We start from the raw sequence: 14,699 nt of genomic DNA, 5'->3' as shown, positions 1-14,699 counted from the left end.
TCTTGATTGTTAACACCTCAATAATTTGTTTGCATTTCTGCCAATCTAAGCTAGACACAAAAGAACTGGAATTACTGTATATGCACACAATTCAGAATTTTCCTAAACTGGAATTATTGCATATGCATACAGAATTGTCCTAAACTTTCAAAAGTATCTGATGAGAGGAAAGTCTCCTCTATTTTTTTTAAATACGGGTTCTTTTAGAATTATTAATAAGAAACTAATCTAGAAGACTTAGTGGCTCAAAAAGAAAGGAGTCAGACTCCACAGCCCAGCCCTTCGCATGGCCCAGTGCAAGCACCTCTACATCAGTTTTAAGGTACCTAATTCCAAGGCGGACCAAATATAAAGAACTCCAAGAAGTTAAAGCAAAAGTATAATTACTAAAAAATTAGATGCAGAAAGCATTTAGAAACATCTTTTAAATTAGTTCTGACAGGCCAGAATGATTCTTGGCTATACCTAATGGTTAACATCACAATTCCATGCAAAGAACAATTTAAGCTTAAAGACTTTGGAATACTTCAAGTCCACTATTTTCCTTCCAGAGAAATACTAATTTCCCTGACATGTCCCATCAGTCACATGGTGCAAACAAGGAGTCAGAGACTCAGTGAAAGCGCTGCTCATCTCCCTTTTCCACTCCTCCCTATGATAGCATCCTCATGCACGGGTTGTCAGCCTCCAGAAAGTCACTGGAGGCAATAAAATGCAGCCAATGGCCATGCTGTGTTTGCTTCTCTCCCTGGACTAGGAAGCCGCTTTTACCATAACACCTCCTCTGTGGAGGGATTCATTGCAAGACAGGGGCAAGAGGGTCTTTCATTTCTGCATCCTTAGTACTGTGCAATGGGCCTACTATACAATAAACATTCAAAGTCTGTATTCTGAATGAACAAATGAAAGAATGTTTAATGGATTACCAGATTAGGTAATATTTGATGGTTTGTGAACACAGCTTAAAAATAAGTTGTGGCAGCATCTGAACAATGGGTCAAAGTTTAACTATTCTGCTACTTCTTTTATACCTTTATTTGAAATTATTTTCAGTGACTGAAACCAAACAAGATACCATGAAAGTAATGTTTTAAAAGTTCACTGTTGGGCTTCCCTGGTGGCACAGTGGTTGGAAGTCCGCCTGCCGATGCAGCGGACATGGGTTCGTGCCCTGGTCTGGGAAGATCCCACATGCCGCGGAGCGGCTGGGCCCATGGGCCATGGCTGCTGAGCCTGCGTGTCCGGGGCCTGTGCTCCGCAACGGGAGAGGCCACAACAGTGAGAGGCCCGCGTACCGCAAAAAAAAAAAAAAAAAAAAAAGTTCACTGTTGAGTTTAACATTCTTTGGAAATGCCTACCTTCTTTACATGTTATTAAAAACCTCTATTTGTGTTAAAAAGAATTACAGAAGTTCTTTTCTCAATGTTATATTTGAAAGTAATGATAATTGGTGCTTACACACACAGACACACACACACATACACCCTGGATGTGTAATGCTTAAAAGTTCACTGTCAAATTTAACATTCCTTGGAAATGTCTACGTTCCTTACATGTTATTTAAAAAAACCCGTCTATTTGTGTTAAAAAGAGCTACAGAAATTCTTTCCTCAATGTTGTATTTGAAAGTAATGATGATTGGTACTTACACACACACACACACACACACACACACACACACACACACACACTCTCCAGATGTGGCGCTGTGGCTTGTAATTTAGATCTTCAGAATTAATTAAAAAGAGACTCAGGCCCTCTTATTTTCATTTCCACTTCCTGGCTTTTTAAAAAGACCTGGAAATGCCCAATGTTTTCATTATGGAGAAACAAATCAGTAGTAACCATCAGATGTAAACTAGCAAGGAACCCCAACCACACGGGCCGCTTGCTGTCCAATGGGCCATTACCTTCTCTGATCCTGCCACCTCTGCTGCCATGGCAACCAAATCTGGCTCTGGTCCTGTGTCCACAGCTCACAGGGTGCTCATTTCCTGAGCATAACCTGAAAAGCTATCTGGTTCAGCCCACTGGCTAGAAAAAGCCACAGGTGACCTTTAACTAGATAGGGAATGAAGAATATACACATCTTGGTTCCAAAATACGCTGTGATAACTCAGTAGTTAAGACGACAGACTCTGGAACCAGGGAGTATCATGTTCAAAGCCTAACTCAGACAGTTAATAGTCAGGTGACCCTTCAGAAGCCTCAGTTTCCCCACTTACAAAATGCACATACTAATGTCCTCTTTTAGTGAGATACTGCGATATGGCAGATAAAAAGTGTAACAAGAGCTTGGCTCCTGGTTAAGAATCGGTAAGTAATAGCTATTATTAATATTATTATTATTTAACCCTAGAATATTTTCATTGAAGAAACTGTGGTTGAGAGAAACAAAACTACTTGCTCAGCTGGAGACAAAACCAGTCTGAAATGTGTTTGGCCTCCCCACCACCCTCAAAAGCTCTGAACTATTCACCATCTCTTTAAGGAGACTATCAAGAATTTCTAAGGGAAACTCTCAGCCTTTTTTTTTAAGAAATTCTTTCTATCTTCCTAACATGAAAAGTGATAGAGCAAATGTATTTTTTTGCTTCCGTGTACCCTGCCTCTCTCTTTGGAATGAAAATTTAATGAGAACCCAAATTAACATGAGAACTTGCTGCCTTGGAGACTTGATAAATTACCCCATTACTGAAAAAAACATTAGCATGAAGATGTCACTTGGGAAGTTGTTTCTTTATGAGAAGGGGAGGCTTATGAGAACAGGCCAACTTATGGTTACTGATCCTCAGTAATGAGGGTGGTTCCCTGAAAAAAACCCACCACTCTGTTTAAGGTCTTCAAAGTAATTGATTCATTCTAAGGTCAAAAGGACTGGCCAGGGCTATCTCACTTGGGAAACTCACTTGTTTAAAAGGGTTTTTTTTTTTTTTTCCACTTTTTTCCTTTGGGGGGAAAAAAATCAATTTTTCATGGGTTGAATGGGCTCTGACTTTTCTCATTCAAAGTCCACTAAGATGTTTATTTTGTTCTGTTAAAAAGACCAGAACTCAAACAGATGTACCCCTTGGTTTACAGTTCCCACTCACATGGACACATCTGCAGTTAAAAGAGGGAAAACATTTAACTGCTCATCGGTCCTGATGAATAAGGACCGTTTCTCATGAGGTCTGGTAACAGTGGGCCAGTTGTTTAATTTTAGGCTACTCTTCAAGCTGCAAGTTCCCATTTGATGTGGGAAGTGTCCAGATAGCAATGGACTGGCATGGTCAAACTTCTTTGGGGTATGTACAGAAAATGACTGCAAAATCTAACCCCATATCAAACTAATTTCCTAATGAAGTGCATTTATTTCAGAAAAAAAAATTAGTAACAAGGCAAATGCGTTCATTTTTGCTTCTGGCATGAACTGACAATTCGTATATGACGTCTGAGGAAACCTTGTAGTTCTACATTGCCATCTTGTCAAAAACAGAGGGGTCATCATGCTATTCTGGAGTTGTGCCCTCACTCCCACCAAAGCAATCCACAGACTGAGGAAGTTTAAGAAAGATTGAGCCAGACTCTCTCTTCTCATTACACTTCCTCTGTCTCCAGCTAGCTAACTCTCTTTAGAGAAATTTATCTGTGGGCTAATGAAGTTAAGACATCTAACATGGCTCATAATAAAATCAAAGTCAAAAATGTAAGATGGGGCTTCCCTGGTGGCACAGTGGTTGAGAGTCCGCCTGCCGATGCAGGGGACGCAGGTTCGTGCCCCGATCCGGGAGGATCCCACATGCCACGGAGCGGTTGGGCCCGTGAGCCATGGCCGCTGGGCCTGTGCGTCCGGAGCCTGTGCTCCGCGGTGGGAGAGGCCACAGCAGTGAGAGGCCCGCATACAGCAAAAAAAAAAAAAAAAAAAAAAAAAAAAAAAAAAATGTAAGATGAATGATCTCTCCTGAAATATTAAGGCATGTTTTCTAAATTATTCATCTTACAACATTACTTGCCTTTCAGATACCCTTGGGATATTTTAGCCTCAGTGCTAAAATTGACTCCTGAACTAACCTGGAGCAGGGGTGGAACACTCGAGGACTCACAGAAGGAAACAGAAATGCATAACAGGGAGTGGTGGGGACTGTGGCAAAATAGAGAGTGCATGCCTTGTCTAAAATAAATTACAACTGAACAACTACATTATGCACTCAATACACCACCAGTTCAGCCCCAGAACCATAAATTAGAACCCGTAACCTAAAGTCACAGGTGATTTCTTCAATTAGGAAAGGGTATGGGTTATATTGGGATAAAGATCAGCGTAATAACCAGCTCTCCTAAGAAGTTACTTAGGATCAGATATATGCTAAACACTAACAACATTTATGAAATGACATTTGACCATAAGAGGTTTTTTTTGTAGCATGAATAAAAGCTTTCTTAGTGATGGACAGGAAGCTGTACATAAATTTTTACTAGAATAAAAAATGTAATAATTATATTCATAATTGGCCTGATGTGAATATTAACTAGTTTTACTTTCTTTAATATGAAACTAGTAACAATTTCACGTGTGCCTTTACTTCTTTTATTGTACAAAGGCCATGTTATCTTTAAATGCAGTACATTTATAATAATAAAAAAATTGTTTCCATGCTTTGAGGAGATAAAGGCTAAATGTAATGATAAATTTTACTAGAAATTTGCTATTTTAATTTTTTCTGATGTGAAACCAGTGTTTGCCAATAAAACGAGTCTCGCTAAAATGAAACTCCATCTACATTATTGAAATTTATCTTCAATCAAGACCAGAGAACTTTTCTTACCCAGCCCACGAGGATGGGGCCAACGTGCTCAGTTGAGCCATCGGGCTTCCGTACATCTCGAAGCTGACTAAGGAGGTCTGGTAAAAAAACAAACAGAATGCTTATTTTGAATGCTTATATGAACAGGGCTGGGAGATTTTGGGTTACTCACATTATTACATAACCATGACTGGTTAAAAGACAACTCAAGGCTACAAGTCAAGACTCATTCTGGGAACAAAATTATACCTTCGTGTAGAGGAATCAGGGAGTCCAGTGTTCCGAAAATTTGATTCAACTCTTGTTCTGTCATTATGGAGAGTTTCAGCATGGGGTCATGATAGGCCTGCACAAGAAGGGCAAGAGATGGAGGCAAACATTTAAAATCAGAGGAAGTAAGTTGTTAATGTAAATGCCTTCTGAGAGGCCCTACGCAATAACAAAATATTTGGCTCTCCCCACGACTTCTCCCATAATGCTGCACAAACAGCAGATGGGTGTGGTTGGAGCAGATGAGAATCCAGCATTGCCTTGAGCCTTTTGTGGTTGTTGATAAACCAAAGCAGATTTTTTTAAAGCTTCTTTTTTTAAAATTCTAGTATATCTTACATCTCGGAAAGGGCACAAATCCTAAGTATAGCGCAGATTTGATTTGTATAATGTTTTAAAAATTAACTTTATTGAAGGTCTAGCAGCTTGAAAAACTCCCACTTTATACAAAATTAGTTACTAGCAGGTTATTTTTCAATTAGTCCATATTTAAACTAAGTAAAGGAAGGGGAAAAAAAAGGTGCTTGGTATCCTTCACTATGGATTTGAAGCAAAGAGGGCAAAATCTCTGCCAATCTTATTACCTCTTATTAATGACAATTAAACCACATGAACACATAAATATACCCAGGGCACTGCAATAGAATACAAACACTCAGACCGCACAGTCCCTGCCTTGAAGGAGTTTTATAAAGCTAATTGGGAAGATTTAAAAAAAAAAGGCATGGAAAATTAAATATATGTTTAAAAAATAGTTCAAGATTAAAAACAGGACAATTATCACATTGCAGCAAATATTCATCAAATCGTAACTGCTCTAGAGGATTGGAGAATTAGAGGTAGAATGGCTAAGGGAGAATTTAAAGATGAGCTGCTTGGCATAGAGAAGGAGGTGGTAAATACTGTTGAAGAAAGTACTGAGACTTGAGTTTGCTTCTGGAAGATAGGTGGATATGGATGGTTGAAAGGAAAGGGAAGGGTTTCCAGGAAGGTAGGACCAGCAAAGCAAAGGACAGAAGTGAAAAAGGGAAATCTTGATGCAGGAAGGAGGAGTTGGACTTATGACCAGAAAGATGTCTCCGAGAGTTAAATGCTTTCTTTTTCTTTTTTTTTTTTAAATTAATTATATTTATTTATTTTTGGCTTCGTTGGGTCTTCATTGCTGCGCATGGGCTTTCTTTAGTTGTGGCGAGCAGAGGCTATTCTTCGTTGAGGTGAACCGGCTTCTCATCGTGGTGGCTTCTCTTGTTGCAGAGCACGGGCTCCAGGAGCACAGGCTCAATAGTTGTGGTGCACGGGCTTAGTTGCTCCGCAGCATGTGGGATCTTCCCCGACCAGGGCTCGAACCCGTGTCCCCCTGCATTGGCAGGTGTTTTTTTTTTTTTTTTTTTTTTGCGGTATGCGGGCCTCTCACTGTTGTGGCCTCTCCCGTTGCAGAGCACAGGCTCCGGACGCGCAGACCCAGCGGCCATGGCTCATGGGCCCAGCCGCTCCGCGGCATGTGGGATCTTCCCGGACCGGGGTACGAACCCGTGTCCCCTGCATCGGCAGGCGGACTCTCAACCACTGCGCCACCAGGGAAGCCCCGGCAGGCGGATTCTTAACCACTGCGCCACCAGGGAAGCCCCTAAATGCCTTCTTTGTCCTCCCCACCTTCCTCCTCCTCAGCCCTGCCCAAAACTCAGTTTCTTGGCTGCTTCCAAGAAAAGCTTGGATAGCCATTTCTCAGGAATGCTACAGATGGGATAAAGTTGGACTAAGGACATTAGCATAAAGTTGAACTAAGGACACTTATAAGAAGGGAAGTATCTTTACAACCCTCTGATTTTTCAAGGAGGCTGTGAGTATCAGATGAAGGATTCTGGATTTTACCCTCCATGGGGGTCAGTGGAATGGAAAGGTTTTCAAGGAAGGCTGTTGTCAAGACTACACAGACTACAAGGCATGAAGTTCCTCTCCCTTCCCACACACAAAGTGATTAAAAACAAGTTTCCATATAAAAGACTCTAACTTACATGATAGTGTGCAGTTGCCTCAATGAACCACTTTACCCACTTACGGGATTCAAATGACTTTCTAAGACATGGTTCCAGTTTCAGATGTCTACACACTCTCTCCCAGGGATGAAGGGGACCTGCATGTGAGACTTCTAGGACAATGAAATGCATGTGAAGCCAGGCCCGATGAACACTTTCTGATTAAACTGAAGTATTCTTTTAGGTGCATTAGAGACATGCAGAGGAGAACCCCTAATAGTGCCAGATCTAGAGCCTTCCTGCTTTGAGACATTTTCCCCACTACTTGGTTTGTAGGTTCTTCTCAATTTTTGATGACCTGTTTTAGTCATAGAATGAGTACTAATAAAACACAATCTTAGAACTGTAAAATTACTCAGAGGAAAAAAGCAGGAGGTGACTCAAAGGACCACTGGATTCGAATGTACCTTTTTTGCCAATTTCAAGTCCTCTATTAAATCTTCTTCTCCTTGAGAAAGCTCAAAGATGGCCTGCAAGGAAAGGTAAAACACATTTACTGAACTTTCCTTTCATTTTTGAGACCAAATTCAACTGATGCTCAAAGCCCCAAATCTACTTATTTCTTAAGGATTTTTTTTTTTTTTTTGCAGTACATGGGCCTCTCACTGTTGTGGCCTCTCCCGTTGCAGAGCACAGGCTCCGGACGCGCAGGCTCAGCGGCCATGGCTCACGGGCCCAGCCGCTCCGCGGCATGTGGGATCTTCCCGGACCGGGGCACGAATCCGTGTCCCCTGCATCAGCAGGTGGACTCTCAACCACTGCGCCACCAGGGAAGCCCTCTTAAGGATTTTTAAAGGATTCTTAAAAAGTTAAATTGACCCGAAGCAATTGCATCGAGTGGCTAAAATCTACAAAGAAAAGATTTTGCAAAACTTCTGTGTAATGTGTCTATTTGTTTGTGGGAGAAAGAGTTTCCACATGTGTTTCTAATCCAACAAGTCATATTTCATTTACACAATTGTGATGCAGCTGAACAAGATGGAACTATTTTAGGTAAAATAATTAGAGTCTGAGCCATGGACTCCATGTCTCTTTTGTGAGTGACAATCATAATAAATGATTCGGGGTCTGTTCTCAGTGATGGACATGGAATTACTATTAATTGGGCCATCACAATTTGTCTTCCTTCTATTCAACAGAAGGTAAAATCTCAACAGATAGCTTTATTCCCATCAGCCACTTGTCTTAAGGCTGTGTTGCAGGAAGAATCCGATATTTTATCACTCTAGATGTCTGGTGAAGTTAATTCATTCTAACTTACTTCTTGGCCCCGCACTGCACAATAAATAAAGTTACAGGAGCTGGCTGTGTGCAAGAGTGTGTAAATGGACGCAATGATTTGCTTCTGTTAAGCCATCATAATTTAAGAGCGATGATGTGCAGAACACTTTCTCTCTCATCTGACAGTCTCAACTGTTGGCAAACTTTATGTTATTAAAGAACTACATGCCTGTGGTGACTACTACGTTTCTTTCAGACCAGAGGGAAGAGGTGAGCAGGCTTGGAGAACACCTCCAACCCTGGGGTTGATGGACAGCAGGACAATGAATGTGCTCCCTGGCCCAGCGGGCAGAGGCAGAACACTGCACTGGAGGCCAGTGCATGGTGACCCCTCTCAAGGCCCCCAGTAAAGCTTCCATGTCATGCCCTCCTGGTACTCTACTTTGTTTAACCTTTTATTTTGAAATAATTAGACTCACATGAGAAGTTACAAAAACAATACAGAGAGGTCCTGTATAGCCATTACTCAGCTTCCTCCAATGGTGGCAACTTACATAACTACAGAGCATTATCAAAACGAGGACATGGGTGGCTGCAGTACAATTAAATATTTTTACTTGGACCTTCCTCAGATTTCCTTGTATGTCTGTTTTACCAGAGCGCAATGTGGCCCCCAAGAGAGGAAAACCACAGAACCCCACACTGGGATACACCACAGTCAGGTGTCTGTGGAGGGGGGTGGGCAGCACAGTGTGACTCTGAAGACCATGGGATTTGGTTCACTGCTCCAGCTCTGTAACTTTCTAGGTGGGTGACCTCGTGTTCACTGTACCTTAGTAATCTCTTCATCTGCAGAATCAATCCCCCCATCCTTCCTTCCTTCCCACTGTACAAGTTATATATGCACACTATTACACAGAAAAGTATAAAGAGGAAAATTTAAAATTATCCACAATACCATTTGTTAACCACTGTTAAGATTTTGCCGTATTTCTGCAAATGATTTTTTCAGTGTACATATTATTTTTTAATTATTTATTCATTTTTTAATAGACAAACATTGACATGGTTCAAAATTTACAGTGTAGGCATGGGCACATGGTGAAAACTTCCTTCTCACCTCCTCCTTCTCACCACCCAGTTCACCTCTCAGGAAGCAACAATGTTACCAGCTCCTTACATGTCCTTTCAGAAATATCTTATGCGTCTATAAGCAAATATGCGAGCCCGCGTGTGCGCACACACACACACTCATTTTTACTTCTTTGACCTAAATGGTAGCATACTATACCACCCTATTTTGTGCCTTGCTTTATTCACCTAGCCATACATACATATCATCACTTCTCGTGTTTCTATAGTTACAGAATGTATGCACATTCACTATGGAACCAGGACCTGGTAATAGATGTTCAGGTTCTTTCTGGCACTATTGTAAACATCACTGTGATGAATAACCTTACACGTGCATCTTTTCATCTGTGTACAAGTGTGCCTGGCCGATAAAGTCCTAGAAAAGAATTGCGGAAGTCAAAAACCTAGAAAGTTTTTAAGTACTCCTTTTGCCAGCGTCAGGTTCTCTGCTAAAATAGATATTCCAAGGATTTCATTAGATGATGCACCTTTGAAGTGTTTAGCACAGCCTGGCACACGACAAGTTCTCTGTAAAGTAGTATTATCACAGCCATCTAGGCTACTGATACAGAAAATTTACAGGGAATGAAATTAACTGCATTCCATATTAAAGTTTTCCCCAAAACTGGATCAAAGTTTCATTAACTGAATATTTTAAAATATTCTAGAAGGTGCCATTAAAATATAAGTAAAATGATTATTTCTGTGAACTCTATGGTCCTAAACAGACACTTCCTGATTCATCTTCTTTGTAAATTCAGATTTTCACATCAGTGTCTTTTTTTATTTTTTCCCCACATCAGTTTCTTTTAAAAGTCAGGGCCACACCCATCCAGCTGGATGCTGGTTTCTCAGCTCCTTACAAGGTCTGACATGCCCATTTGTCGTCCTTCTATCAATGCAGTGAAGAACTGACTTGGAGACCGTGGTGTAGACCCCAGCTTGGCTCTCGCCTTCAGTGTGCCTTGTTCTAGACACGCGGGCAACTCCAGGGGTCCCAGCCTACCTCCTGACGTTTGATTTCCTTGGACGTGAGCATCTGATTGACGCACACATCGAAGGTCTCACTCCACAGCTTGCTGTCTCTCCGCTTTGTGCTCGAGGGGGCGGCATTTCTGGACCAGGGTCTGGGGGCGAGGAGGTCAGGGCGGCTCTCGCTGCGGAAGCTGATGGAGCGCTAAACAATGAGAAAAACAAACCGTCACGGGGGCAGCAGCAGGACTGGGTGGATCGTTTGAGTGGCTTCCTGTTACTGACAGAGCATAAATCAGACATTTGCAAGAAAGAGAGGACAATGTCACAAGGCCTGTGGGAAGTAGGGCATTGTCTTGTGCCTACGTGCTAAGGAAAATCGGGCAAGGGGCCGCTTTCAGAGACTTGAAGGGAGTATCCGTTCTGCGAGACCGGGATAACCAAGTGTACCACAGCACAAAAACATTTCAGGTCAAATGCATGCGCAAAGGCGGCTCTCAGACAAGTGATGAGCTCTACTTTTCTCCCGTGGACACCTCCGCTCTTGAGAACAACAAAGGTTAACAGTAGTGGATGTCCTTTAAAAAAAAAAGCAAAAAGAACATCTGGCCAGTACTCCTACTCTCCTCCTCCTTCTGGGGACACTGCCTAATCTCCTTGGGTATCCCCTCTCACATAGTTTGGGCGGGCTCCCCCAGACCTGACCAATCAGAGTACTCCACCACCCTGGTTCAGAGGGGGACATGCGATTCCCTGAAATTTGCTGTGTGCTTCATGGGAGAAAGAGCAGAAGATTTTTCCTTTGGGATTGTAAGCTCACGAAATAACATAAGCAGGAGTTTCTTGAGGCAGCTCTCTCTGTTCACACAGACGAGTGTGTCTACTATAGGAGAGAATAAAGGGACAGACAGAATAAGGGATGGAGAGAGAGTCTGAGGGAGGGAAGGAGGGAAGCAGCAAGCTCTACCCACACTCAGCCCCTGGATCTCAGTGTGCTTGAAGCCAGGAAGAGCCACTAAGACTAAGGGCTAATACTGATACATTCCTCTTTCTGTTTACATTCGCCTCAGTTGTGGTTCTCTCTGCCAGTTACCATCTTGGCAGCAAATGATGCCTGTTCTAAGTTATGTTCTTATTTTACAAAGAGGTCCTGGTAGACTTTGGGGTGGTCTAGTCATCCAAAGTCCTCCCCTGTGGCTGAAACATGCTACCACAGTGCTTTCTCTTGACAAATACAAATGATCAAGAAGAAAGCTGAATGCATCATATTCAGCCTTCATCCTAGATGATTTCAACACACTTACTGGAAACTTTGCCAAAGCAATGAGGTGTTGCTGTGCTGAAAAGCCACATTCTTATTTAGCAAGCGTTCCCTGCCATGGCTGTGGCCACATGTCTATGGCCTTCAATGTGAAGTCCCAACTCCTTATTTTGGCACAGAAGTCCTCTTGTAATCTGACCACAGTCTATCTATCTAGAATCACCTCCTGCCACTCACCCATGAGCCCCCTATTCTCCAGCCCTACTAGGCTATCTGCCATTCCCTAAATGTACCATGCTTTGCCATTTGCTGTGCTTCCTTCAAGCAGTCTTCTCTTCCTGGAACGCTTTTCTTTCGTTGCCTTGCTGGCTAACTCCTAACTGTCCTTGGGATATAACTCAAATACCTCCTCTAGGAAGCCTTTACCAGTGTTCTCCCATCCTTTCCCAGAACAATCTGGACATCTCTCTGATATAATGATGATCAGATTTTATTATACTTATTGGTCACCTGCTCTGAATTATAAACTTCCTGAGGGCAGGAACTGACTTTGCATGTGACATATGAGCCGTCATCTCTGAGACGTTATAAGGTAGCTTCCAAATATTTTGAGATTCAACCATAAAATTTAAGAAAGTAAAGAAAAATTTAAAAGAACTATTCAACATAAGGGCGTTGTTAAACAAGTTATAATTCGTCTGCTTGATAGAATGTTATCTAGCCAGTTAAGATAATTCTGAGATACTTTTAACAGCTAAAAATCCCTTCTTTGTAAGTTAAAATAAAATTAGGATTAAAATCTGTGTATGAACACTTTATAATTATGAAAAAATGCACATGAGCAAAGATACAAAGGGAATGCCACCAAATCTATTGTTTTTGCCTGATGACGTTATAGGTAATTTTCACCCTAGTTTACAAATTTGTATAATTCTAGAAAAATGAATAAATGAAAAACATAAAAAGAAACTGCCAAGGGGCTTCAGGGTATCACCACAACCTTCTGGAAGCAGGAAGCGAGCTCTGTTTGCAAGCAGTAACACAGTTCCTCAGGCTGGCCTAGGCACCTGTGAGCTCCTGGGCTCATTAATGAGCTCATGATCACTGGACCAGCCCTGTGAGGGTCAAGAAAGTACTTGCTCCAAATGCATTTTACTAATGGTATCTCACAAATCCCTGTGATCTCTTGAAAACAGGCCTTTATAAACAGTGACCAGACTAATGCTTGCAGATCCCCCCGGCACTCAAAATCAATTAGCCACAGGCACGGAAAGGTCAAAACAAGCAAAGTGAGTCACCAAGTAACTCACTCATCTCAGTTTGCGGTTCTGATGCCAGCTGGGGCAGGAATTAAAGAGCAGAAAGAGAGGAAAACACAAAAAAGAAGATTCAAAATCAAAGACATTTTCCACTTTCACTTGAGAGAATCAACCGCCTTCTTTGTTGCAGTGTCAGCCCCTGACCAACTTCAAGTGTCCCCCGTCCCCACCACCAGTTTGAAAGTAATTTAGGCTAACTTTAAATTTTCATACAAAAATATATAAAATTAAGTACAAATCCCCTCATTTTCCCAAGTACACTTCCTAGAAGTAACTGCTATAAGCTTGTTCGAGGTCTTTCCACACCTTTTCCATGCATTTGCTAATATTCACAGAAAACAGAATGTCTTCTCTTTTCACTCAACAACATGTCTCTCCATGTTAGAATATAAGACCCACTCTTAAAAAAATAATAATTTATGGAGGTGAAATTCACATAACACGAAATTAACCACTTTGAAAGTGAACAATTCAGCGGCCTTTAGTACATTCACTGTGTTGTGCAATCACTACCTCTAGCTTGAAAACATTTCCATTGTCCAAAGTCACTCATTCTTTTTTTTTAACTGAGGTACAGTTGGTTTACAACATTATATTAGTTTCAGGTGTACAACATAGTGATTCAAACATTTTATAGATTATACTCGATTTATAGTTATTATAAAATATTGGTTATAATCCCTGTGCTATACAATATATCCTTGTAGCTTATTTATTTTATACATAGTAGTTTATACCTCTTAAGTCACCCATTCTTTTTTTTTTATATCTTTATTGGAGGATAATTGCTTTACAATGTTGTGTTAGTTTCTACTGTACAACAAAGTGAATCAGCTATATGTATATGTATATCCCCATATCCCCTCCCTCTTGAGCCTCCACCCATTCTTTTTAATGGCTACAGAGTTAGTGTCCCATAGTCTGGATGGACCACATGGATTTAATCAACCTCCAACTGATGGACATTAAAATCGTTTCCAGTGTCTGGCTATTATAAAAAGTGCCTTAGGGAACATCCTTTATGTATTTATGCTGGTATTTCTGTAAGGCAGATTCCTTAAGTAGAATTCCTTGGTCTAAGAAGTATCAACTTCTTAACATTTGATAAGTACTGGCAAATTGACCTTCAAATAGTCTGTTCAACTTCATAGTCTCCAGAAAGGTATATGATAGTACCTTTCCCTTCACACTCATCAATAGGATATTATTATCAATCTGATAGGAAGAACAAATACATCTTACTTTCAGTTTCATGTTTCGAACATAAGATTGAACATATTTTTATGTTTTTATTGAAAAATTTCCCAGAGTTGGAGACTTTTTTTCTGTTGCAGTTTGGGGGAAAAAAAGAGAGAGGTGAGCTATACTAGGAGCTCCATCTCTAAGAATTCCTGGTTTTGTCTTTCCTTAGTGATTGCTGGGCTTGGGTACTAAGGGGGAAGGGACAGGGATGAAGTTCACCACGTATATCACAGAGGGGCCGTACATACTTGCCCACACTTAGTACTTCCCATGAGTTCTCTCCGATCCTCACAACCACCCTGAAAGGTGAGAGTTTATTCCCATCTGGCTGATGATTAAACTGAGGCTAGGGAGGCTAAGGTATCTCCCCAGCTAGGATTCAAAACCAGATGTGTTTGACTCCAAGACCTGAGCTCTTTCTACTACAGGGACTGTACCTGCTGTTTACATGCAAATC

General features: G+C 41.3%; 1 protein-coding gene across 4 annotated transcripts in view; it reads right to left on the bottom strand.

The window, feature by feature from the left end:
- ARHGEF3 (Rho guanine nucleotide exchange factor 3) overlaps positions 1 to 14,699 on the bottom strand; it is a 311,012-nt gene that overhangs the window by 16,844 nt on the left and 279,469 nt on the right. For all 4 annotated transcript variants that reach the window (XM_012532393.3, XM_004267936.4, XM_004267937.3 and 1 more), the window contains 4 exons: positions 10,455 to 10,625; positions 7,501 to 7,563; positions 5,037 to 5,133; positions 4,809 to 4,885 (listed from right to left, as the gene is read on the bottom strand). In XM_012532393.3, the coding sequence (XP_012387847.2) occupies positions 4,809 to 4,885; positions 5,037 to 5,133; positions 7,501 to 7,563; positions 10,455 to 10,625 (408 nt within the window). The remainder of the gene's footprint in view (positions 1 to 4,808; positions 4,886 to 5,036; positions 5,134 to 7,500; positions 7,564 to 10,454; positions 10,626 to 14,699) is intronic.

The sequence above is a fragment of the Orcinus orca genome, chromosome 10, assembly GCF_937001465.1.
Source record: "Orcinus orca chromosome 10, mOrcOrc1.1, whole genome shotgun sequence".
Taxonomy (NCBI): Eukaryota; Metazoa; Chordata; class Mammalia; order Artiodactyla; family Delphinidae; genus Orcinus; species Orcinus orca.
This window is presented reverse-complemented; position numbering and strand designations above follow the sequence as displayed.